The 25,479-nt window shown below is 37.7% G+C and overlaps 2 protein-coding genes across 2 annotated transcripts in view; one reads left to right on the top strand and one right to left on the bottom strand.

Annotated features, from left to right (window-relative positions):
- The window catches only part of TRAPPC3L (trafficking protein particle complex subunit 3L), a 42,151-nt gene extending 27,495 nt beyond the window's left edge, over positions 1-14,656 (bottom strand). The window contains exons 1-3 of the mRNA XM_053222348.1: positions 14,471-14,656; positions 11,333-11,430; positions 8,077-8,176 (exon numbers count right to left, since the gene is read on the bottom strand). Coding sequence (XP_053078323.1) covers positions 8,077-8,176; positions 11,333-11,430; positions 14,471-14,512 — 240 coding nt within the window. The 5' untranslated portion in view covers positions 14,513-14,656. The remainder of the gene's footprint in view (positions 1-8,076; positions 8,177-11,332; positions 11,431-14,470) is intronic.
- A 5,459-nt stretch (positions 14,657-20,115) lies between these two features.
- On the top strand, positions 20,116-24,979 carry CALHM4 (calcium homeostasis modulator family member 4). The gene is made up of 2 exons (XM_015082824.3): positions 20,116-20,749; positions 24,150-24,979. Exons 1-2 carry the CDS (start codon positions 20,192-20,194, stop codon positions 24,528-24,530), a joined length of 939 nt encoding a protein of 312 aa, XP_014938310.1. The 5' UTR covers positions 20,116-20,191; the 3' UTR covers positions 24,531-24,979.
- The last annotated feature ends 500 nt before the right edge of the window (positions 24,980-25,479 follow it).

The raw sequence follows: 25,479 nt of genomic DNA, 5'->3' as shown, positions 1-25,479 counted from the left end.
AATGAATGTCTACAATGTACTGGTTTGCCATGGCACCGTGGGCCAAACCCCAAGAATGTTTGAAATTATCCCTCCCTTTGAAAAGCTTACAGACAGGATGGGGAAATAAAAATTTCCAGAGATGAAAGATAACTTCACTCAAGTGTCAAATCAAAGTAACCCAAGAAAACTCTACATTATTTCCATTCTTTGTAAAATACTTTGGCTCCGGTTAGATGGAGAATAGAAATATATACCAAAAAAAAAAAAAAAGCTGGTCAAGAGCAAATTCTTGGAAGATCAGCAGGCACAAAACACAATAAAATTGTGTTTCACAGACTAAAACATTAAGCTAAAATTCAGACTTATGTGGCTCTTTTTTTCACAATAAAAATGTTCTAGGTAAGGATACTCCTGGATTCCCTTACCTTTCCAAAGTTGTTCTGTCATGTTTGTTTACTCATTGTGATTGCAACTCCTGCCTCCTACAAAGAAAACTAAGTTTCACCTTTGGCACATTTCAGAAAATGGACCTGGTCCATTTGAAGCTTATGAAGCCCTAACACAGCGGGTAAGTCTAAACCCCGTTACACCTTTCACTGGGTGGCAGCTGAAGTGCCAATCCACCATTGTGCCTTGCATCTCACTTCTTTGGACTTCTAGAGAAGAGAGCACAAGTTATTAGGCAGTCGTGTTCTGGGTCCTTGGCCCACAATGTCATTTAATGGCACTTTTAGCACTAATAAATGGAGAGAGTAGATTTCATAGTTATGGGAGGGAGAACAGATCTGGCTAGAGAGAAATTCGTAATGAACCAGTGGCTGTATTTAATAACTTTCAGTGTTTTAATGGAAAGTCTTCATTTCAGATGTTTGCATATTGAAAATGATGCTCTTCAGTCTGTTTTGCATCCCCATTTGCAAAAAGCTGACAGCACCCTGTTGGGAGAAGGATGCAGCTTCCCTTCTCATCACATCTCCCTTCCACTGGCCAGCTTCTTAGAAGAATAGTTCCTGGGTGCACAAGCCTTTTGGATGGGTCAAACGTGAGGCCACCAAAGTAAACAACAGCCATGGAAATGTATGTAACAATCCTACTGACTCATGCCTTCTGTGCTGGTTGTCAGATTATTGCCTCTTGGCTCCAAACCGACTCATCATTGTCCTGCTTGTGATGCTGGAGATAGATCTCACAAACATTTCTCGTTTGCCAGTAGAAGGGTCTCTAGGGATGCAGCGGGAGGACAGACTTCTCTTCCTGGCTCTGGGGCACCTTTTCTTGGTTTCCTTCTACAGGAAACGGTGACTGGTAGTGCTTCGTATATACCCAGTGGCACTCGCTTCTCAGTTCTGGCCATGATTTCAAGGTTTCCTCACTGCCAGCCTCAGTCCACCTTCACCCCAGTGGGGGATTTCTGCTCACTGGTTTTGATCCATAATTCCCTACCCACCCATCTCAGCCTGACAACGCAGAGGCCTTTTTCAGCATCCACAGGCTGCAATCACATGTCGCCAAAGATGTTTGAACCTCAGCCTTGGGAAGAGAGACCCTCTTCAAAGTGTGTTTTTTCTTTGGGTATTCTCTCTCAGCACCAGGATATTCTTTAGCATTTTCTCCTTTCTTAGTAGCTAGTACCCTATAAATAGTTAATAACGTTTCATGTTAAACCTTCCTTATTGAAATGATTGTGTGGTTTCTGTCTCCTGATGGGGCCTTCACTGATCCACCTTCCCAGCCATGGCACACCCCTCTGGAAGTGTCTAATAAAGTCATTTGTATGTCCCCATAGAAGCAAAACATCAGTGCTTCTGAGTACAAATCTGTATTGGAGATTGCCGTGGAGCCGCCACCATTCTGAACTGGCTCGGGAGCTTTATGCTTCAAAATATTTGAATTACTTGCATAGATGCAGACTTGGTGGTTTTGTGCATTCAGATCAGAAGCAAGATAAAAGAAAGAAGGCCAGTACGATTTACCAAAACCTTTCTGTATAGCCTCAACTCTAATCTTAAATGAACCAATTTCTTTAAATAAAATGATCGTCCAGTTAAAAAACATCCTTCTGCCATTCGAGTTCCTCTGGATTATATTTATATTCCTAAGCCTTTTGCCTTAGAGTTTGTGCTTACAACATTCACCATTTAGATTTCCCTCCCTGCTTTAGGCATTCTTACTTCTATTGCCTCCTATGAATGCTTCCTTTCAATTATTTCATTGATTTTCTATCACTCACCAAAAAAAATCATTGCACACATTATTTAATTAAGGTAAATTTCAATTTATAGTATTAAAAGGAAAAGATCTCATTTTCACTTTTCAGAATTTCCAAGGACAATATATCAGGGTTCAATTTTTTGACCTAAGGATCGGAATTTCAAGTTTTACAAGTCTTTTTATATTTTTTACATATTATATATTTTTCTCTAAAAATTTCCTCTTACTGTGACAACACCCCTGATGTGATGTTTATCCTGAAAAATTATCAATTCCTTCTACCCTTTATAATGACATCATGATGACACTGACCTAACAGTAAAAAGCTTTCCCAGCTTTGATGGGCAGAGTTTGTGCTAAGCCAAGCAGTTGTAAACACCATCAATAACTAGACGGTATGGATGTTCTGAGGGAGGCTTTGGAAGCTACACCCAGCACACTCAGCTATTTATGATTCTAGTTCCACATCCAGATTTTGGTGAGGGAAAGCAAAGCCTGAAAATCTGAAAAACCGCAGCTGTAAGAGGTCCCACCTGATAAATATGGAAGCTGAGGTTCAGACTGGCAACATGACTTGCTAAGGGTCACACACTGGGAATGTGGCTGAGTAGGATGTGGCTCCTTATCTTTCAATCTCGACTGCACTGGATATGGTTAGACTATTGCTCTACATCTGATGATGGATTAGAGCTTCTTGTGTTTAAGTGACTTTTCAAAGGGAACGTTATAATAATATCTCTTGTCAAGTGTAAACTTTATGATCATCTTGACTTTAAAGGATTAAGTTTTGGGGCATCCAGGTGGCTCAGTCAGTTAAGCGTCTGAGTTTGGCTCAGGTCATGGTCTAATGGTTTGTGGCTTCTAGCCCTGTGTTGGGCTCTGTGCTGACAGCCCGGAGCCTGGAGCCTGGAGCCTGCTTCAGATTCTGTGTTTCTCTCTCTCTCTCTTTCTGTCAAAAGTAAATAAATAAACATTAAAAAAGTAAAGGATTAAATTAATCTCTAATTCACTTCTCTTAATAATAAAACATTTGTCATGAATGTATTTGGAAACCATGAAATATATTTTTGCATAACTAAGGAAATGTGTTTTAGACCTTAGACCAGAGTAAGGTACAACTGTATTTTTGCCTTGCTTTCATAATAAACTGAGAGATTTATGCCTGTTAGATTACACTTAAACGCTCCAATGTTTCATCACTACAACTAAAATCGGCCATGTTAACTCTACTGCAAATTCCACATTTTCAGTTTTCTCAGAACAGCCGTCATAACAGGAGAAAATCTTCTAAAGTACATTTTAAAGAAACAATTTTTGGTAAAAGCACTAGAATAAGATCAGAAAAATTCTTTGTTTCTTTTCAAATTTTTGTTTAAATTCTAGTTAGTTAACATACAGTGCAGCATAGGTTTCAGGAGTAGAATTCAGTGACTCATCACTTACGTACAACACCCAGTGCTCATCACAAGCGCTTTCCTTAATCTTCTTAATCTTCTTAATCTTCACTCCTTTGGCCCAGCCTCCAACCCACCTCCCCTCCAGCTATCCTCAGTTTGTTCTGTATCTTTAAGAGTCTCTTATGGTTTGCTTCTCTCTCTCTCTCTCCCTCTTTTTCAGAAAAATTAAATTGTAAGCTGGCTTTTATGACTATGTAACTGGCGACGACATCATCCTAAATCTGAATTACATCATCAGTCAAATGTGGCTAATGATAGATACCGTTTTTACTTCACAGGACTCTTGTAAGGGGAAGAAATAATAAGTGGCAACTACTTTGAGCTTTTCTAAAGAAAGACACTGTATCATTAAAGTTTTGCAATATCATGTTGCAACGCTGCTGGCAATTTTTATAAATTATATGTCTTAATTGAAGTGTGAAGTACTGAGGCAATCACCACAAAAGTAACTTGTATATGATAAAATCATATTTTAAAAATGGATGCATTTTGATGTTGCAGGAATGTGACTTTAGAATTAGCCTGGCATCTCTTTTTTATGTAAAATATAAGGCCTGATTACAGACTTTTTCGAGCAGTGATTTGGCCTGCCATGGGATTTCTTTTCAGACCACTAGATGGCGCACTTTGGGGCCTAAAGCTAATTGTTCAGACGCTGAGTCCGCGCGAGGATGAGGATGGTGTTCTGTATAAAGGCATGGTCTGTCTGAGCCTGCAGCCAAACAAAAATCACAGGGTTTAGGTTCTAATCCTGACCCTGCAATGCTCCCTGGCCATAAGACTGTGGTAAATTTCTTCTGACCTTGCTCCACTTCTCTCTAAAACTACTCTGTAACATTTGACACCTGCCTCCCCTCGGGAGAGTTTACAAGGATTAATGAGATAATGCTGCTGAAGGCCAGACCTTTTAATGAAAGCTGCTAATTATAAGCAAAGCATCAGTGGGCAAGCATGTAACTAAGTTCTGCCCCTTCCTCTGCGTTAAAAAGCTTCTGAATTGGGTGACATCATTCCCACATGTAAGAGAACATTTTGCTGTAGAAGTGAAAATGATTAAGAGAGAGAAAATTGGGCCCTGGAAGGAAACTGCAAAGGCCAGGAGACAACCCCTCTGCACCAGAGAAGGGTAAGGGTGATGAAATATTGTCTTCATTGAAAAGAAGGAATCTTGCATAGGAGTGGAGTGGGTTTTTTCCCAGTTTGTTGAGGATGGAGAGCAGATAAGAATTTACAGGACATCAGAAACATACAAAAAGTTTAGAGGAAACATATTTGGAAAGTGGATGTTGTATACGTTCTTAGTTTTATATCAAACAGATCTCTTTCTTCTAAGCTTTTTAAAAATTGAAATCAGAACACTTAACACGAGATCTACCCTCTTAATACATTTATAAGTGTACAATATATTATTGTTGACTATGGGTAAAATGTTGTACCACAGATCTCTAGAGCTCATTCATCTTGCTTGACTGACACTTTGTGCCCATTAGTTAGTAACTCCGCATTTCCTCCTCCTCCAGCCCCTGGCAACCATCATTCCCCTCTTTGATTCTATGAATTTGAATATTTTAGATACGTCACCTAAGTGGAATCAGGCAGTGCTTGTCTTTCTGTGTCTGGCTTCGACCATGTTGTTTCACTTGCAGAATCTCTCTCTCTTTTTTTGTTTTAAAGACTGGGTAGTATGCCATTGTATGTATATACCACATTTTTTTAAATCTAGTCATCTGTCAATTGCCTTTTAGGTTTTTTTCCACATCTTGGCTATTGTGAATACCGATGCAATGAATATAAGGGTGCTAAAATCTCTTCAAGATCCTGGTTTCAATTTTTGGGGGGACAAGTACCCAGAAGTGGGACTGGCAGGCCTTACGGCAATTCTATTTTTAATTTTTGAGGAACTTTCAAACTGTTTTCCATAGTGGCTACACCATTTTGAATTCCCACTAATGGTGTGGAGGGTTCCAATATCTTCACGTCTTCCCCAAAACTTGTTGCATATAAATATAAATATAAATATTATAAATGCAAATATATACCTGAGGTGAGGTGAGGTGAGGTGATAGTGTGGTTTTGATTTGCATTTCCCTGATGGTAAGTGACTTTGAGCATTTTTATGTATACCTGCTGGCCATTTGAATGTCTTTTTTTTGGAGAAAATATCTAGTCAAGTTCCTCGCTTATTTCTTAACTCAGTTACTAGTTTTTTAAACTAGAGTTACAGGAGTTCCTTACATATTTTGGGCATTAACCCCTTATTAGATATTTGGTTTGCAAATATTTTCTTTTATTCCATGGTTGCCTTTTCACTGTTGATCATTTCCTGTGCAGAAGCTTTTCAGTTTGATGTAGTCTCACTTCCTTGTTTTGTTTTTGTTGCCTGTGCTTTTTGATGTCATATCCATAAAATCATGCCAAGACTAATGTCATGAAACTTCCCCCCTATTTTGTTCTAGGAGTTTTACAGTTTTGGGTTTTATGTTTACATTTTAATCCATTTCAGTTCATTTTTATGTATGGTGTAAGGGTCTAATTCCATTCTTTTGCATGTGGATAGTCAGTTTTCCCAGCACCATTTATTGAAGACAATTTTTCCCCATTGCCATAGTCAATGGTAGAAAACGGGAAGCTTTTCCTCTAAGATCAGGAACAAGATAAGGATGCCTCCTCTCACCATTTCTACTCAACTTAGTGCTGGAAGTCCTAGCTAGAGTAGTTAGGCTAGAAAAAGAAATAGAAGGCATACAAATTGGAAAGAGAAAAGTAAAATTATCTCTTTTCACAGATGATACAATCTTAAATGCAAGAAACCCCTAAATATTCCACCAAAAAAGCTGTTAGAATTAAGAAATGATTTCAGCAAAGTTGCAGGATACAAAACCAACATAAAATTAGTTTCTGTATACTGACAATGAACTACCCAGAAAAGAAATTAAGAAAACAATTCCATTTACAATTGCAGCAAAAAAGGATAAAATACCCAGGAATGAACTGAAGGAGGTGAAAGACTTGCATTGATGAAAAAAATCAAACAAAACACAAACAAATGGAATGACAGCCCATGTTCATAGATTGGAAGATTTAATATTGTTAAAATGTCCATACTATCCAAAGTGATCTGTTCTTGCAATGCAATTCTCATCAAAATTCCAATGGCATTCTTACAGAAATAGAACACAACCATCTACATTTATATAGTACAAATATTTTCCATTAAAACATCTAGTATTTTTGTAGGATTGCCCATACATTTGCCCTAGTGAAAAGTTATTTTATTTTTCTAACTACTGCTTTATCACTTTAGTTATATTCTGCAAACATGGAAAGGGAATTTTTTAAACTGTTTAGTTGTGTGATAAACTCACCACACCGAGACTGGAAGACCTGGGTTTCAGTTTCAACCACATGATCACTAGCCATGAAATAATGAGAGTAATTATAACAAGAAGTGGGAAAAATCTTTTATTTGGATTGTGTTTTTTGAATGCCTACATTTTTAAAATATATACTAATCTTCAATTTTTGTCATATTCTTTCTGGAACTCATTTTTCTTATCTGGAAAATGGGAATAACTCCCACTCTGCTTACTTCATAGGGATAATGTAAGTGTGAAAGACAAAAAAAAAATATGTAAAACTGCATTTAGAATTACAAAGCACTATATAAAACTATTATTGCCACTCACATGAAGAGTCAGTATGACAATGTACAATAATATTAAGGATTGGGAGAGAAAAGAACGAGGCTGAATTCACAGGTCTGTTGTGAGAACCCAGAGGTGAACCTTACAAATATCTGATACCCATGTATTTTTTCCATGTATCCCACAAATGAACAACCCTAGGTTAATAGCCATAGGCTTCCAGATTAAAGGGAATCTGGCTAAGGATGCATTTCCCATATCATCTTATATCTAAGAGATTTGAGCTAGTCTTGGGTGATTCCAAGTTGTCTCGCATGTATCAGGTCTGCAAAGGTTCTTAGAAATTTTATTTTTCTCTTGGGAAAACATTGCTTTGGAAATAAAATGGCTGCAACAATATTCTATAAGACAGCCAAAGACCACTTCCTCCATGCACTAAAATGATTATACAAAGGAATTGATTTGGGGCATGCATATTATGAGGTTGCCTTATTACGTTCCCTTTCTGTTTACCTCTCAAAACATTTTTCCCAGTGTGGGACATACACTCCACACACACCACGTGCTCAGAAAAATCTATAGATGCTTAAATGCCTAAAAGCATTTATCTCTGTTCACAATAGCTTTATCCCTGTGCCAAAATAAAATTCTTTTCGATCAGAATCTCTTAGCACCTAGTGATGAATACAGATAGAACCTATCTAATCAGGGAAGAAAACCACAGAACTGAGGACAAATCAAAGCTTCTCAAAACATATTGAAAGGACAAAAAATGCATTTACCTGGGCAATTATATCTGTAATTTCTGAGTAACTGTGGCATCTTCTTACACAAGATCGAGCCAAAAAATCTTCCACCAGCCGTGTTCCAATGCCATATCCCCTGTGGTCAAGGAAAGAGTGTGGTCTGAAAATAATATTTAAGTAGTGAATTCTATCAATGTTTGAGAATGGAGTCATCGGTTTAGCACTTGCATAAATGAATAACAAAGTAAAGCAAACTTGACAAGTCTAATGGCTATTTCACAGTAGGCTCTTTATTTGCCTTACAGACCACAGAAACACAAAGCACTTATCTGGGAAATATTAACTAGTTTCCTATAAACAGAAAAGACTGAAGAGGTATGTCTGGCCCAAATTTGACAGTGTAGATTAAAGTTAAGGGAAGTTGGTGTTTGTAGCCTAGTGTTTCTTACTGGCAACTTTCTCATCAATAGCTGGTGATGGAACCAACGAGGATCTAGCTAACTTGTTGTCTGCTACAGGTATGGTACTTAGATGTTCATTCTTCTCCTAGCATAGTTATCATGGCAAGGGAACAGGCATATCCAGGATGCGCTCTGGAAGGAGAGGAAGAAGGGAAAAGTAAAATCAATTTTGTTGCCAGCATAGGTTTCTGCAGTTAGAACTCTGAAGTTTGGCAAAAAGAAAATAAAGTGATGTTCAGAAAATTCATTTTTCATTCTAGGGAAACTGAACCTATGGGACTTGGGAGAAAGTATTTATATTATCTGTTAGCTCTACCCTACCATGAATAGATTGGGTAGTATCTCAAGTACAGTTTTGAAAGCATCTTATTGAGATGTCATACTATAGCTGAGTATGTAGCTGAGCAGACACCTTCAACAAGATAGACCTGAGAACTTTCTATCTAGCTGAGGAAATATGACCTTACTGGTGGAAATAAGAAGGAATAGGCTGCTTTTGCTAACCAATAGGCACAAAATTGGTCTTTTAATTTCACAACCACATGTACGTAGACAAGTGAAATGATTTGAACACAACAATAGAAGGCCCACCAAGATAAAGACAGCATGGTGTGTAAAGGGAATATTTTAGGTTCCATGGGGCCTAAAAGTTGGGGGGGGGGGGATAATCGGTAACTGGGTGGTTGGGGGAGACAGATTTAATGTCAGAGTGCTTACTAATTCACTAAGTCTATGAGACACTCTATATTTCTCAGTAGATAGAAATATTCAATTTGGCTTACTTGCCTTCTGAGAAAACTGTTTTGTGATTCTAGCTAGAAAGTTCGCACTAAAAAAAACTTTTGAAGAACAGAATATATACTTACAGAAATGGTTGTACTGCGTTTAAAAAAATGTTTCCGGGGGCGCCTGGGTGGCTCAGTCGGTTAAGCGGCCGACTTTGGCTCAGGGCTCAGGTCATGATCTCGTGGTCTGTGAGTTCGAGCCCCGCGTCGGGCTCTGTGCTGACAGCTCAGAGCCTGGAGCCTGTTTTGGATTCTGTGTCTCCCCCTCTTTGACCCTCCCCCATTCATGCTCTGTCTCTCTCTGTCTCAAAAATAAATAAACGTTAAAAAAAAAATTAAAAAAAAATGTTTCCGGCGTTTTCTAATCTCTATGCATATCCACAGCCTTGGACAGTGAGGGGTGATAGAAGGCCAAAATGTTACAGTCAGCACAGTAAGTATACACACACACACACACACACACACATATATGTATATATATATTACACACATATATACACACTATACACATGCACATATATACATACCACACACATAGATACAAACTACACACATACACATATAACACACACAAATACATACACGCCACACACACACACACATCTTGCTTTGATCAAAGTGTATGTTTCTGTAGATAGTTTATATATTGAGTTAAAAATGTCAGATGTTTTCAGCAGAAGCTATTAAAGAAATCCAAATGTGAATTATTGCTTTACTTAAGGCAATGCCTTTCCACAGACTCTGAGAATTTATTCTTCAATATTTCATTCATATTTCATATTTGTTAAACTGTGCACCCAAGTGCTAATCAAAGTATGTTTTTTTAGTCAGCCAAATGAGTTTCTTCATTTTCTATATCTGTTTCACAAAACAATGTGAATTTAACATAAGCTACATAAAATGATGTGTACTCCAGAAATACCGTATCACGTGTTGAAGTATGACTTAAATGTAAATAGGTTAAGCAACTCCCACTATTCCAGACACTATCTTGGGAAGTACTCCTGACTAATTAAGAAGAAATGAAAAATAAGTTATGTGAACCAAAATAAACACAAAACAATAAAAAAGAGCTTTCCAATAGAAAAAGAATAAGCATAGAAAGGAGGGAAACCATGGTTCCCCCCCCAAAAAAAAGCCTTTCAAGCTTTCCTTTATGTTGTCTTTTTTGTTTTCCACCTCAAAACACAACGAGCCCTTTTTAGAAGCCCTAAAATGCTCAACTAGGCTGGATTTCCCCTTCAACCTTTCTAACTAAATCTTCTATTTAGGACAGGTTTTCTAGTCACTGCCCAGTTAGAGTCCTTTTCAGGATCCATAATTAAGAGGTTCCAAAAATGTTGAAAGATATTTTATTATTGAGCAATAATCTGATGGTCATATAATTATTCTGAGAAAATTAAAGGCTGAATTTGTACAGAAGGAATCTCCATCAATGAAGACAAGGAGAATGGACTTTATTTTAAAAGGAAGAAGTGGGTTTCTCCCTTTAATATATTTTTAAGTAAAGCATAACAATGGTATAAGCATTCAAACAATGAAAACACTACATAGGAAAAAAATAAACCTCTCTTCTACCCATAATCCCTGTCTCCAAGTTCTCTCAGGCAATCGCCATTATTAATTTTTTGCATATCCTTCCATACATGGTCTATACTTATATAAGTATATATTTATTTTAGAAGGAGTTTTATTAGAACAAAAGACTTCTGGAAAGAATCAAATTTGATGACCCATCACATTGTTGAAAGAACAATCTTAGTTTTACCATACCCTTGCTTACACGTGACTAGCAAAGAAATGATTTCTAATTAAAAAGAAAATGTTCCATGCTTGACTTTCATAGAAAAAAGTTTCCTTCCTGTTACATTATGCTTTATGACAACCCAAATGGCAGTTGTCAGAAATTATGTTCAGCTTTAAAATGTGATTTGTTGAAATATTAGAGCTGGGAAAGCAGAGCAAGCAGTCTTTACAGGTGGACAAAAGGCAGAGGATGTTAAGAAAAAAGTGCACATTCTATGAGAATACAAGACTTCTACTTACATTTTATCTAAATATTTATTCACATCTTCATCTTTTTCATAATCTTTACACAGTTGGGCAACCAGAGCTCCATAGGTGAGGACAAAGAGATCTTTGTTCTAGAGAAAAAAGAATTAGTTTTACTTTACAGGCAAAGCTAAGGGCGACATGCCACTCTATTTTTTTTAACAAAATTTTCCAATGGAAGCAGTCTTTGAGATCATCTGTTCATTGTTTTCTACCCTCCTGCTAATTATTGCAACCATTTTGACTTTTGAGAGTGAGTTGTATCTATATCTGGATACATTGCTGATGAGAAAAAGAGCTATAAAATAAAATAAATTTCTGAACAGGAAAAATCTATGCATCTATTGCTTACATTCTATAACTTGCAATGTATTTTCATGGAGGAAGTTTTTTAAAAAAATAATTGCTAGTATAAATTTCTGTTGTTCTAGAATGGGCTTTGGTATTGGCCGACCATGTTTCAGTTGGAAGGAATAATTAATTGGGTGAGCCTTCTCATGAATCTGCACAATCCCTAAGGGGTTCCAGATCTGCCAAGGAGACCATCAGCAGGAACCCAACTAGAGCAGCAAATTTGTGAGATGTTATTTTCTTTACACAGTGAAAAAAGGAGAATTTGTACTTTCCTGATAGAACTCCAAAATATGTCCTATTTTCAGAGTGAAGTAAATATGAGAATGACAACTAAGAATAATTTAGGTTTGGTTTAGTATAGGCAGGTAGAAAATAGGGGAAACAGAGCACACAAATCTCAGTCAATCCATTTAAAGAAGTCTCTCGGTTTTGCTTCTGCTCTTGAATACTAAGTAAGGGATGGAGGTATTAGAGATAATCAGTTCCAAAGCTCTCAGTCCTACAGAGGAGGGAATGACTTGCCCAACCAGCCATCAACTGGGAGCCAGGGAGGAGCCCGAGACTACAGGCTCCACTTGGACGTAGTGATGATTTCTCAGGTGCACAAGAGACCTATTTGAAGTAGAAGTGGGTGAGAGAGAGAGGTAGGGAGGAGAACCACTGTTGGAAATAATCTTATTTTGTGCATAATCTTGTATTATCACAAAAAGCTAAATGTGAATTCCAGGTTAGAAGAGGCGTCTTTACCTCTAGACCTAGGTATCTTGGGTATCCTAATGTGGAGGGTAAGATAAGATCTGATAAGATACATTCATTTTTTTTTTTTAAGGCACAGGCAGAAATGGCTCAACAAATCAATAAAATTGTTTATTCAACAAAGTAGCTTCTGTAAAACATGATATAATTTTGATCCAAATACTTACAAAATTTGCCCAATACCACCAGAATCTCCTTCCTTATATGTGGGTTTATATCACAAGAAATGTTTCTTTAATCAGAATGAATATTTGTTATAACTAAATAAGTTGTAAATGGATAGAACCTAAATAGGTGTAGTGAAAAATTGTGTCCATATTGAAAACATAAGTTAAAATGTCCTAAGTGTCTGTAGAATATATGTTAGATATATTAATCAACATTACATCAAGGACTAATACATATATGAGTCAGGTATAATAAAATAATAAGTACATTAATATTTCCAGTAGAAAACAAGAAATGTAAAGCAAGTGATTTTAACAAAAATATTGTTAAACAAAATCACTGAAGGGTCACAATATATTCAATTTTTGTTCTGTTCTTATTTAATTTTAAAAACCTAATCATCCACTATAAGAAATGTCTGTAAATTATACATGAAATATCTTCCTAATGTAAGGAGCCACCACAGAAGATCAATTACTGCTGTGTGGTAATACCACAGCATAAAAATGGGCACCAGTGAAGGCAAGAGAGACAGAAAGACTGATAATGTATTTGTTGCCACCAGCAATAAAACAGAAGAATTTGAAAAAGAGATAAAAGGAAATAAAATTATACCCTATTTACATGCCAGAGCCGTAGCATTGTGCTCATTTTTAATTATGGCCAACCTGAAATCATGGCATTTTCTTCTTTCTTTTTCTCTCTTACTCTGATGGGTGAGTACTAACTACACTGGGTTTCAAGTTCAATACCCATGAGGGCCAGTTTTCCCCATCCCGCTTCCTAGTAAAAGGCTGAACCTTGAACTACATGTCCGGGAGGGTCTCAAATCCATACTGCTGATCACAGAAAAGGTCAACATAGAATTTGTCTTCACAGTTTATAAAACAATAAAGACAGTCATTTTCACATACGAAAAATAGAACACCATTAGTTATTTGAGGCTTTGGAGATGTCAGGATAAAAGTATGTTTTAGCTGATATATAAATGAAGGGATTTAGGTGCAGTGTGAAATCTACAATATCTTTTCGTATTTCAGAGCCCCACATAAAAATCAGTCAGGATCCCAGAATGCCAAAGGGGGCACCTGCAGGCATTCCCAACTGGGGTGTGCCAGTTAATCATATAACTCCAAGTACCCATAACTGAGATTCCTCAATTTTATCCAATGCTCATCAGTTTCCTGAAATAATTAAAAGAGCTTTAAGTGTAATGATAAATTTTCACTTCTGTAACTTCTAAATGCCTAATAGAGGATTAAAGAGGAATATTTTTCCAAATATAATCTGTAAATAAGTTTTAAAAATAACTCTGAGCTTGGAATATACAGAAAGAACAGTAGCACATACAAAATTATAATGATACTTACATTTAAAACAAGGAAATATATTTCCAAAAGCAATAATCTTTTAATACTGAGTTTCTTGCTGATCTATTCCTGTTAATTTAACACGTAATCAACTATTTTATATACATTTCACTTGCCAGTTCATGAAGTATGAAATACAAAGAATTCTAAGTATGAAATACAAAGAATTGCTTAATCTTTTCATATTTTCCGTCAGAGACAGAAGATACATTTGGCACTTTATAGATCTAATTAGTCAGAAAGGAAAACCCTAAAATATGCATAAAGAATCGATTCTGTTATAAAGTGTTAGAGATCACTGATCACTGTACTATTCCCAGAGGTATCATTTATGATCCAACCCACTAAACACTCCCTTGCTCCCACTGAAAAAAGTCTGTTTATAGTGTCACTTTTTAAATTAAATCAGAAATCACTGAAGAAAATATTTTCTCCGAAGTAGAAGAAAAGCCTCTTTGAGAATATGGTTATAAAAAGATCTTACTATTTTATGGTATTCTGGTCTTCTGTGTGCAGGGCGAGACATTGTGCTTGAGAGATGAAGGATGTGATCTTCGATTTCTTTTCTTTGGCTTTTATCTTACAGGTGTATCAATCTCCGTCCTTTTGTTTCCACAAGTTCCTTTTTGCTTTGAGACAAGAGTGCTACTTCTGCACTCCCCTGCTGTTGCTCTTTGCTGAACTGAAGAGGAAAACAATCACAAGCAGAACTGTCTTGTAGGCACGTCCCTTGCCACCGATCAAATACTGCTTCACTTGTGAGGACAAATTGTAATCTAGAGACATCAAAGCTGATAGTGGGAAGTCAGATCAGAAACACCAGCTACTGAAAATTCTTTAGCCCAAGGGAATATAAGAGTGGTGTTTTGCTCTCATGCCAACACATTGTTCTAAAATCACAAACAGAAACCTTCCCAATCCAAGATAAATCTAAATGTTAGCATTATTCAGTCTTTGTATTGATTGTTGTGTGAATTCGAGACAGGATCAGCAATCTGTACCTACTATGTCTTGGGTTCAAATGTAATAATCAATGACTCTAATGAGTATCACAGACCCCATCTTGTGTGATTCAAAATTCAAATGTATCCGGTATTTTTGTTTTCATAAGCAGCAGTTTTAAAGAATGATAGATTTGGGGTATTGGTATTTTTTCATAAAACTGTTGCTCATAATGAGTGTTCTACAGTTTAATAATGTATAATATTTCTGACAGAGAAAGCAAGCCCTTAGCTTTCTTTTGATAGTTCCTGAGATGTTAGCTATTGAAGGCTGTCTTTATTTATGCAGGAGTATAGACCTTTAAAGTTAAAACAAGAAACTCCCTCATCTTGACAACTGCAGGGTGTGGAGGATCAGAACTGTTCCAGAAATAGAAGCATAAAACTCAGTTTAAGAAAGTAGTTTCCTACTTCTCCCATCTTTACCATCTGAGTTAATTGGCCCTATGTGTTCTAGAAAATTCTCGCTATGCCGTGACAGACTACTCAATACTTTGAAAGAGTGTGGTGTAGTTGAAAGAGGAGACTTTGGAAGGCTCAGGCTAAGCTGCGGTTTTACCATTTACTGGCTGTGCGACCTTGAACAAGCCATTTTATTGCTCTGTGGCTCAGTTTCCACATTTGCAAAATGGCAATAATAAGGCCCATCTCACAGAACAATCGGAGAATCAAAGAGATAATGTGTGCTATAAAACACATTATAATGCACCATATAAACACTAATTACTATAGATTTTTCTTGTAGGTGAGCGTTTGAATGGAATTCTCCAATATTTAAGGTATTTCCATTACTGCCTATGTTTCATGACTCCATTCTCAGGAAAAGTCAGTTTTGCTGGGTGGTGGTGTGTGTGTGGGAGGGCGCTTTTCATTGGCAGATTCATGACACCTTATATTTATATAAAGTTTACGATTTATAACATGGTTTTCATTTTATCTCATTTTGATTCAATTACCATCTGTGAAGTAGTCAGTACTGTAATCATTACCATTTTATAGGATAAGAATCTAAAAGTCATGTTGAGAAATTTGTTCAAAGTTGGCTGGGTGGTAGGCAACAAAGAGGGATTTGGGCTAAATTTGCTGACTTCAAATCAAAATTTTTTTCTATTGCACACACTCTCATTATGTTAGAGCAAAGGTTTTAGAGGCAGACTCACAAAAGCTACTAAGGTGTGATGAGACAATGTTGCTGAGCCTACTGTGGGGGTAGTTCTGTGTTCGGAGAAAAACCGAGAAAAGCCCTGTGTATTTGGTGGGTGGGGAGTAGTGGTCCTGGAATCAATTTCACTAAACTCTAATGGCTGTAGTATGGTGACATCAGGGCCACCATGATAATTCAGGACATGATGGGTGCATTAGGAAAAGCCAGCTCTTCCTCCAGACTGATTGACCTTCCCCTCCCTCCTGCGTCTTAGGTCAGGACCATAGGGCTTAAGGAAGCAGTCCCTGCCTGGGGTTCCCGTATGAGAACACAATCTGCACAAATACAGCTGCAGCCTGTGGTGCTGGGACACCAGTTTGCTGGTTTTCAGACTGTGAAACCCACTAGCCTTCAGCGGCTCTTATGATCCAAGGAAGCTTGATGTGCCATAGGCTCCTTCTTTCTGTCAGTCTTCACTTAAATAGAAGAAAGTGTAGAGGTTATATTTGTTTTTTTTTTTAAATTTATGCTTTAATTTGTTTTTGAAAGAGAGAGAGGGAGAGAGCGGGGGAGAGGGAGACACAGAATCTGAAGCAGGCTCCAGGCTCTGAGCTGTCAGCACAGAGCCCGATGTGGGCGGAGCCGAAGTTGGACATTTAACTGACTGAGCCACCCAGGTGCCCCAAGGAGTAGACATTTTATATGTTGGATAGACAGGTGACGGCAAGCTATCTTAAAAAGAAAAAAAAAAAGACCATTTGGTTAGAAAGCCCAGAAGAAAAATGATTACTCACAGATGTAATCATTCACAATCATTGACAAGTTACACACAGGTACTGTTGATGAAGTCATTAGTTCTTTCAACTGTAAACAATAAGGCTTAAGAGTTTGTCATCAGCAAACTCCTTTACAGCAAGACTTTGATACCTCGATAGTGACTTCTTATCAATCCATGCTTCATTCATCCTTTCTTACAATGTTGCCTGAAAAAGTGGTCTACAATTTCCTTTTCTACTTCCTCACTTCCCATATGCTCTATTAAATGGACTTTTAAAATATGAAATTATAAACATAAGGAAGATGCGGTTCATACTACCGAGCTCTACCGAACAAGTTGCTATTTATACTGTAGGCTTTATTTTCAGCAATAAAGCAATACTGATACAGTTGAAATATCCAGTACCCTCCTTAATTCTATTCTGTCCTTCTCAGTTCTGCTATGCAGAACTTGATATTTGTCATTCCTATACATGTTTTTAAATTCTACATATGTTAGTAACCACAAAGACTATGTGGAATCATTTTGTTTTAAAACTTTACAAAATTTCTTATACTGCACATACTCTATAGCTTGCATTTTCCCTTCCAGTTACTCCTTAGGATTTATCCAGGTCCATAGCTGTCACTCTAGTGAATTTATTTTCCCAGCTTCTTATAGCTGAGGTCAGCAAACTTCTTCTGTAAAGGGCCAGGGAGAGGATATTTTAAGTTTTACAGACATATGGACTCTGTCACAACCACTCAACTCTGCTATTGTGGTGAGAAAGCAGCCACAGACAATTCAGGAACAGGTGTGCCCATGTGCAAATAAAACTTTATTTTTAAATACAGAGATTTGAATTTCTTGAATTTCACGGGTCACAAAATACTAAACTTTTTTTTTTCCCAACCAAGTTAAAGATGTGGAAACCATTCTTAGCTCGCAAACCATAGAAAACAGGCAGTGGGCCACTTTAGTCTCTGAGCCATACATGATCAACCCCTAGTCTAGAGCATTCTATTTCTGTGGCTTATTAATCTGTTTCTTTGTTATTAGACATTAATAATGAAATAGAATGAAAATACTGTAGTGGAATAGTACATATATCTTAGATAAAGCTGGCTTGTTCTTCACATCTTTTATATCCTAATGTTTAATCATTTCTTATAAAACTATGTTTAAAATGTCAAAAAGAATTCTTATAACTCGATCATTTTTTGCTTTATGTATTTCAAAGTTATGCAGTCACAGACCTACAAATTGGCAATTGTTATATCTTCATAATGGATTGTTCCTTTTATTATGATGGGGTGTTCAAAATTAGCTCTTCTGACACAGTTTTGCCTTATATTATGATTCCCAGTTATATATATTTCAATACCTCTAGTTTTCAAGCTTTGTGTGCAGTCAAGTTTTAGGTGTCACTTGCAAGCAGTGTGACTCTATTTTTTAATCAGTCTGGAGGTGAGTTTGCTCCAGCTTTGGTGTGGTTGTTAGGAGCATGCCAGACTACCGGGGACCTACTCCTGGTTCTTCTGTCATCTCTGTGTGACCCTGCGCAATTTCCTTAATCTCATAACACCTCAGTTATCCAATCTGTAAACAAGTTGAGGCTAATATTAGCACCTCATCATAGTTCTTAAAACAGTGACTGGCATGTAGCAAGCACACAGTAATTGTTAGCTCTTTAAAATTTTTGTGTGTGTGAGGGGCGCCTGGGTGGCTCAGTCGGTAAAGCATCCAACTAATCGATTTCAGCTCAGGTCATGATCTCACAGTTGGTGGGATCAAGCTCCGTGTAGGGCTCTGTACTAACAGTGCAGAGCCTGCTTGGCGTCCTCTCTTTCTCCTTCTCTCTCTGCCCCTCCCCCACTCGTTTTTTTTTTTTTCCTCTCTCTCTCTCTCAAAAGAAATAAAATGAAAATTAAAAAAAAACACACAAAAACAAAACCATACAGCCTGAGGATAACTGCCTTCTGCTCTCTACTGTTGTCAGTGGGAAATCTATTGTCCATCTACTGTCATTCTTTTGTGGCTTACGTACCTCTTCTTTCTGGTAGCTTTTAATAATATCTCTTCATTTTTCACAGTCTGAAGTTTTACTCTGATGTATTTATATGTGGATTTGTCTTTATTTACACTGCTCAGAACATCTAACACTCTTCTGATGTGGGAACTTTCTTTGATTTTACAAAATTCTCAGTCACTTCTCTTCAAATAGTATTTCTCTGCCTATCCCCTCATTTTTCCCTGCTGGAACTCCTATTATGGAGTTGCTTAATCTGTCCTCTGTTTCCTTTTCCTTGAATTGGATTTTAAAATATATTATTTTATTTCTTTATCTTTTAATACTGTACTTTGTGTGAATTCCTCAGCATTATGTTCCAATTCACTAATTATGTAATTAACCATACCCAGTTGAGAGTTTGAAAAAAGAAATTTATTTCTTACTCATTTTTTATTAGCCCAACCAAGCCTAGTCCAATGCATTTTACATAGAAGTTATACAATAAATATTTGCTGATGAAATAAATATAGAAAACACCTTACATATTTGATCATTTAATTTCTTTTTATAGGTATATAATTTTATTAATACCTATCACATTTTCATGTAACAAAAAGATACCTTATAAACAAATTTGCAACTTAGCTTATAAAGCAACACATTATTATATTAGATTCTGTGCATACACACACATTTTTAATGCAAAGTTAGAAAGTTAGTTTTGTTGCAATTTGACTTTAGGGGTACCCAAGACTCGTTCTTCTTTTGGGAAAAGCTTTTGGGATGTTCTGGAAGAACTCATAGGTTATGGATGTTCCAGACAGCCCTAAATTTTGGGTGTCTCTATTATTTGGTAAGTTCTGTTATGCCTTTTGTCATAATTTTATGGTAACTAACTCCTGGGCTAGTACAGGGTAGGAATGTTCTCCGTTTTGCTGCCACTGCCCTATTTGCCGGTGCTGATCAAAGCAGCACATGGAAAGATGGCAGCAGTTGCTGTGCAAGCAGGCCATTCTCTTTTTAGTGGGAAGATACACTGAAGTAGTTTTCCCTGTCACTCGTACCAGATGAATCTCTCTAGTTTCTTCCGGCTGTAATCTGAAGTACATTTATTAGCTCAGGATTCACAAAGTACATAAGGAAAGATGCCTGAATCCTTTAAACATGTTTGAGGATATTGGGTTGCTTGACGCAGCCAGTTAAACCAGTAAGGTCCCATAAAACGGTTATAGCTGGTGGAGTCGAATGATCAGAAAGGGCCGGAAGCTGATTCGTGTAAGAGCTTCCCGACGATGAGCCCGACTCTCAACAATATTGTGTCTTTCCTGCAGAGAAGTGGAACATTTATCAATTCTTTAATTGCTGCTTCGACTATTGGTGGGCAACAGCTGTTCTCTTCTTTCACATTCAAATGTCCTTGCCAGGTTGGGAAAAATTTCTACTATGGTTCTGCTTTTCTACTCATTCCAGCCTTGCTCCTTCTGGTTGCTGGCTATGCCCTGAGAAGCCAGATGTGGACAATGAGCCGTGAATACTGCTGCAGCTGTGCTCCTCCACGCCGGAGAATCAGCCTCTTGGAGCGCAAGCTGGCTTGCCTTAGGTTCTTCAGCATCACTGGGAGGGCACTTGTTGCTCCGTTAACATGGCTGGCGGCAACCCTGCTGACAGGCACCTACTATGAATGTGCGGCAAGTGAATTCGCATCTGTGGACCATTACGCAGTATTTGACAATGTCAGTGCCAGCAGACGGGAACAGATCCTAGCTGGGTTTCCATGTTGCAAATCAACTCCATCTGACATGATCCAAGTGAGAGATGAAGTAGCTCTTTTGCACAGATACCAGTCACAAGTAAGTTCCTGATGCTATGCTATCCCATCTTAACTAGTCACTGGACACACTTCACATTCCTGCCGCTTCTGATATTGTCTGAATATAAAATGCAAACTAGATGCTATTCATCGAAGTGATTTCTACTGAGTGGCTATTTGATATAGTTAGGATGTTGGGCTTTGGAGTCAGCAGATCTGTTTTTGAGTCTTGCTTTGCCATTTATCAACCTGCAGAACCTTAAGCAAGTTATCTAACTTACCCATGCCTCACTTTTCTCAGCTGTAAAACGGGGATACTGGTAGGATCTACCACATAAAGTTGGATTGAGTAATAAATGAGTGCATACATGTAAAGCGCTCAGTATGGTGTCCAGAATCGATATTAAATATAATACATTTTAGGCATTGTTATTAAAATTATTATTACTATATAGTATATTATTTAATTCTTTCTGCATATACACATTCTTAAATATTCATTCTACATATTAACAGTTTGCCTAAAACTATAGGAAGCTTAATTATGACGAAAATAAGTTCCAGTGATAGTTCTAAATGTAATGTCCTTAGACAAATTTATGCGAGGGGGTGGAGTGAGGTAGGGAAAAGGCCTAAATCCACGGCACTTACAGCTTAAATTTAAGAAGTGTAAGAGTGCATTCTGTCCGTACAGAAAGAGTAATTGGCATACATTACTCTCTGCAAGGGATTTGGGGGGAAAAACACATTTTCAAACCACTGAAATAAAATTGAAATAAATTATTTTTAAACTACTTATTGCAAAGGCATACACATTTTTTGACCCATCACTTTTTAGTTATTGAAATTTAGGAAGTGATAACACTATTTTGTTGAAAAAAATTACTATCGACACACAGAATACTCAAGTGTTGCCTATGTCCTGATTTAAGCAAAGTTAGATATTCCATTAAGGTATCTCTGTCTCAACCTTTTGTGCTAGCCCTAAAGGTCAGCCAGAGGAACTGTGTGAAGGCAGGTGAGAGGTCAAATAATCAATGGGGGAATTCTAACTTTAAAAAATGTTCTCGCTCAAGAAAAACTAAGATGTAATATACACTGGTAAGATCTTCTTAAAGTGACAATATCTTATTTAATGCATGCAAGGACTTCTGTGATAAGACACAGTTGTATAGTTCTGAGTGCCATCAGCCAGTGGATTTCTTGGACCAGCAGCAACAAAACTAATATTTACTGAGGCGCTTCTCATATACTGTATAAATATTCCCTATTTAATTATAACCCTCATAATCTTAAGAGAAAGGTTTAATCAACCCCATTTTACAGACGAGGAAACCAACGCTCAAAGAGTTCATGTAACTTTTATAAGTTCACAGAGCTAATAAATGACTGATAGAGATATTCAAAGGTCATACTGTTTCCATTTCACCAGGTTGCCTTTCACAACTACCTTGAACCTCAGTCTCATTTGAGGAATATACACTATAAGTTTCATTATTCTGAGATGACCAACAAGATCATATTAACTTCAAACCCCTTCTCTGCCCATACTTTATTCTAGAATAGCTTCCTGACAGTTTTACATAATTTCAGTTGATCTTCTACAACCATGTCAAAATTATCTTTCTAAATGCAAACTGAATGATGAGCCCCACCCCATCTGCCATATAAAATTCTTCAATGATTTTCTACAAGCCCAATCACAAATCCAAATTCTTGTCATGAATACAAGGTCCTTCAATGTCTGGCTCCTGACCACTTTTCCACATGACTCCTATGACCCCGTGAGGACAAGCTTCCTGAGGTTCTCCCAACTCTTCATGCTCTTACTTTTCTTCCTCTCTTCTTAGAGCTCTCCTTAACTTCTTGCATCTGGTGAACTCCTCTTTAATATTTAAGTCTGAGCATCATCTCCTCTGGGAAGTATTCCCTGGTACTCCTCTTCCTTAAGTGAATTCACTTCTGTCCCATCATGCTTACTGATATCAAAAATGATCACATTTTACCATATTTCTTGGCTTGCTATTTTGTCTCCCTCTTTAGACTTAAAGACTGTGGAAAGGATGAACGTAACTTAAATTATTCACATCTGAGTCCCTATAACCAAGCACCATGTATAGAGAACATGGTGTGAGGTCAACCTGGGACTCAATAAATGATAGCTAATGAATTAATGGGCATCTCAGATGCCCTTTCCTCCACCATGCTGGCCTCTATTAAATTAAACTGCCCTAAGTGTCACTTTGTAGGTTTTAGCCTCCACTGAGCGCAGCTATCCCACTGTGCTCACACTGGTAATTCCAGGACTACCGGTGAATCACAAGCTGTGGGAGAGACCTTCACCTCCGAGACTGTGGCTGGGAAGCTGCCTACTGCTGGCTTCCCTACACATATGGAACTTGCCTCTCTCACTTTATATAATAATCACTAACTATTGAAAAAAGAATACTTAAAAAAAAAGGGTTCTAAGACTAGAAAACAGGGGCGCCTGGGTGGCTCAGCCGGTTGAGCGTCCGACTTCGGCTCAGGTCATGATCTCACGGTCTGTGAGTTCGAGCCCCACATCGGGCTCTGTGCTGACAGCTCAGAGCCTGGAGCCTGCTTCAGATTCTGTGTCTCCCTCTCTCTCTCTGTCCCTCCCCCACTCATGCTCTGTCTCTCTGTCTCAGAAATAAACATTAAAAACAAAAGAAAATTAAAAAAAATAAGACTAGAAAATAGCCATTTATGTCAGTCATTAAAAGAGGAAACTAAATAATTGCAGATGAAATATTGTTAATTTTCCTTTCAAAGTATATTTCAAAAATGAATCATAAAACTGGTCAGCAAATAACTATTTAAAGGAGGAGGGAAATGAAAAGGAAAATAATAAGATGCTTTACATTTAGGGACATGAGTCTTCCTTGGTCACAAAAAATAAAAGAAAAGAGCAACTCAGGAAGAAATGTCAATGAATACATGTTAGCACGTTATTACGAAGGCACGTAGGAAGCTACTATTATTATCATATCATCATTTTCGTCACCATCATTATCAAATAGTTATTAAGCACCCAAAGATGTCGAGCCTGTTCCTAATGGTTGGGGGGGAAAAGTTCAGCTAAAGCCAAAAGATGTAGTTTAGGTACCTTCCACAAGAGTAATTGGTGGGTTATAGCAGGTGTCACTTTAAGAACAGTAGTTATAATCCATTCTAAGCTAACTGGTCAATACCCTTTGTGATCCAAAAACCAAATTGAAATGGGTGGGCTTATTCTCTCCATCGCACCTGTAGCCATACCAAGTGATCAGCACCTTGTTCATATTTCAAAGACTAGGAAAACAAGCTTCTTACCCACAGTTTACTTCTTACCCCCAGTTTTGTAGAAATCCCCATTGCTATGATTGTCCCTCAAATATTCCCAAATTGATGCTGTTTTTCTTTTAAACGATTATGTGAAGATGCTGGGCTGGATTTTGATCACCTTGGCAACCGTCGCTATCCTAGTGTCCCGCTGCTTGGCGACGTGCTGCTCCCCCCTCCCCTCTCGGCAGCACTGGTACTGGACCAACCACCTCCACAACGAGAGGGAGCTCTTTGAACAAGCTGCAGAACAGCATTCGCGGCTCCTCATCACGAAGCGCATACAGAAACTCTTTGGCTTCATTCCTGGAAAGGAAGACGTCAAACGCATCCGCATTCCTTCGTGTCAGGACTGGAAAGAGATTTCAGCACCCAGTCTTCTCTGCATGGGGGACGATTTGCAAGGTCACTACAGCTTCCTTAGAGACAAGCTGGATGAGGAGAGTGAGGAAAGCAAATCTGAAGGCATCGAATTATGACCTTGATTATAGCACCTCTCACAGGTCAGGTTGCTTAACAGATACTTTGATGGAGTTTCAGTGTCATCTCTTTAACTTTTTCTGTGTCTTTTGGTATTTGTTTAAATAAGCCCATTCAAGATGCTAGTTCCAAAGTCACTTTATCTGATTATTGTGCCAATCTTTCTTTTTGGGATTTCCTTGGTGGAAGTAGTAATGGTATAATATAGGTCTGGTGATGCCTCTATTGGTGTAAGTAAAACAATATGGAATTTGAAGTCATATCAAAATTAGAATGTTGATTCTATGACTCAGTATCTAATATGACTCAGAAACTAATATTTCTGAGCCCCATCTTGTTACCTGCACATAGTGGGTACTTCGCAGAGCCGTGGTGAGGATTAAATGTGATAACATAAGCACAGTGCCTTTCCTAAAATAAGTGCCAATAAATGTTCCTTTCCCCCTTTCTCCTTGCATCCCATGTCTTTTATCACTATTTCCCTGACTCTAATTTCTGGTTTTATTTCTACCCCTATGTAATATCTAGGAACTTTTCACTTGCTTCTACCCCTTCCTTTGATCTTAAATATCTGATCTTTGGGAGCCAGGACAAAATGCCCTTTCTAAACTGGTAACATGTAAGAGAGAAGCTCATGCAGAAAGGTCTTGAGTCATTCTGCCATAACCAGGGGAAGATGATGCATTATTCTATCATCATTAGTATCATATGTTCTTTTGTAGCACCTCCATACTAGGAGCATTTTTATAGTCACAACATATAAAGTTTATTCCAGAAAGTGTGCTCCACTGCAGAGATGCCATCTGTGCCTTTTCGTTATCACTTTGTGCCCTTGTTCAAAATCCATTTGGGGAAGTACGACTGCTATACGTATTTATGTATCCACTATCTACAACTCCAAAAGCGGAGACCTGCCTGACTCTTCTCTGTGACTTTACACCTCTAAAA

This window comes from Acinonyx jubatus, chromosome B2 (assembly GCF_027475565.1).
Source record: "Acinonyx jubatus isolate Ajub_Pintada_27869175 chromosome B2, VMU_Ajub_asm_v1.0, whole genome shotgun sequence".
Lineage (NCBI taxonomy): Eukaryota > Metazoa > Chordata > Mammalia > Carnivora > Felidae > Acinonyx > Acinonyx jubatus.
This window is presented reverse-complemented; position numbering and strand designations above follow the sequence as displayed.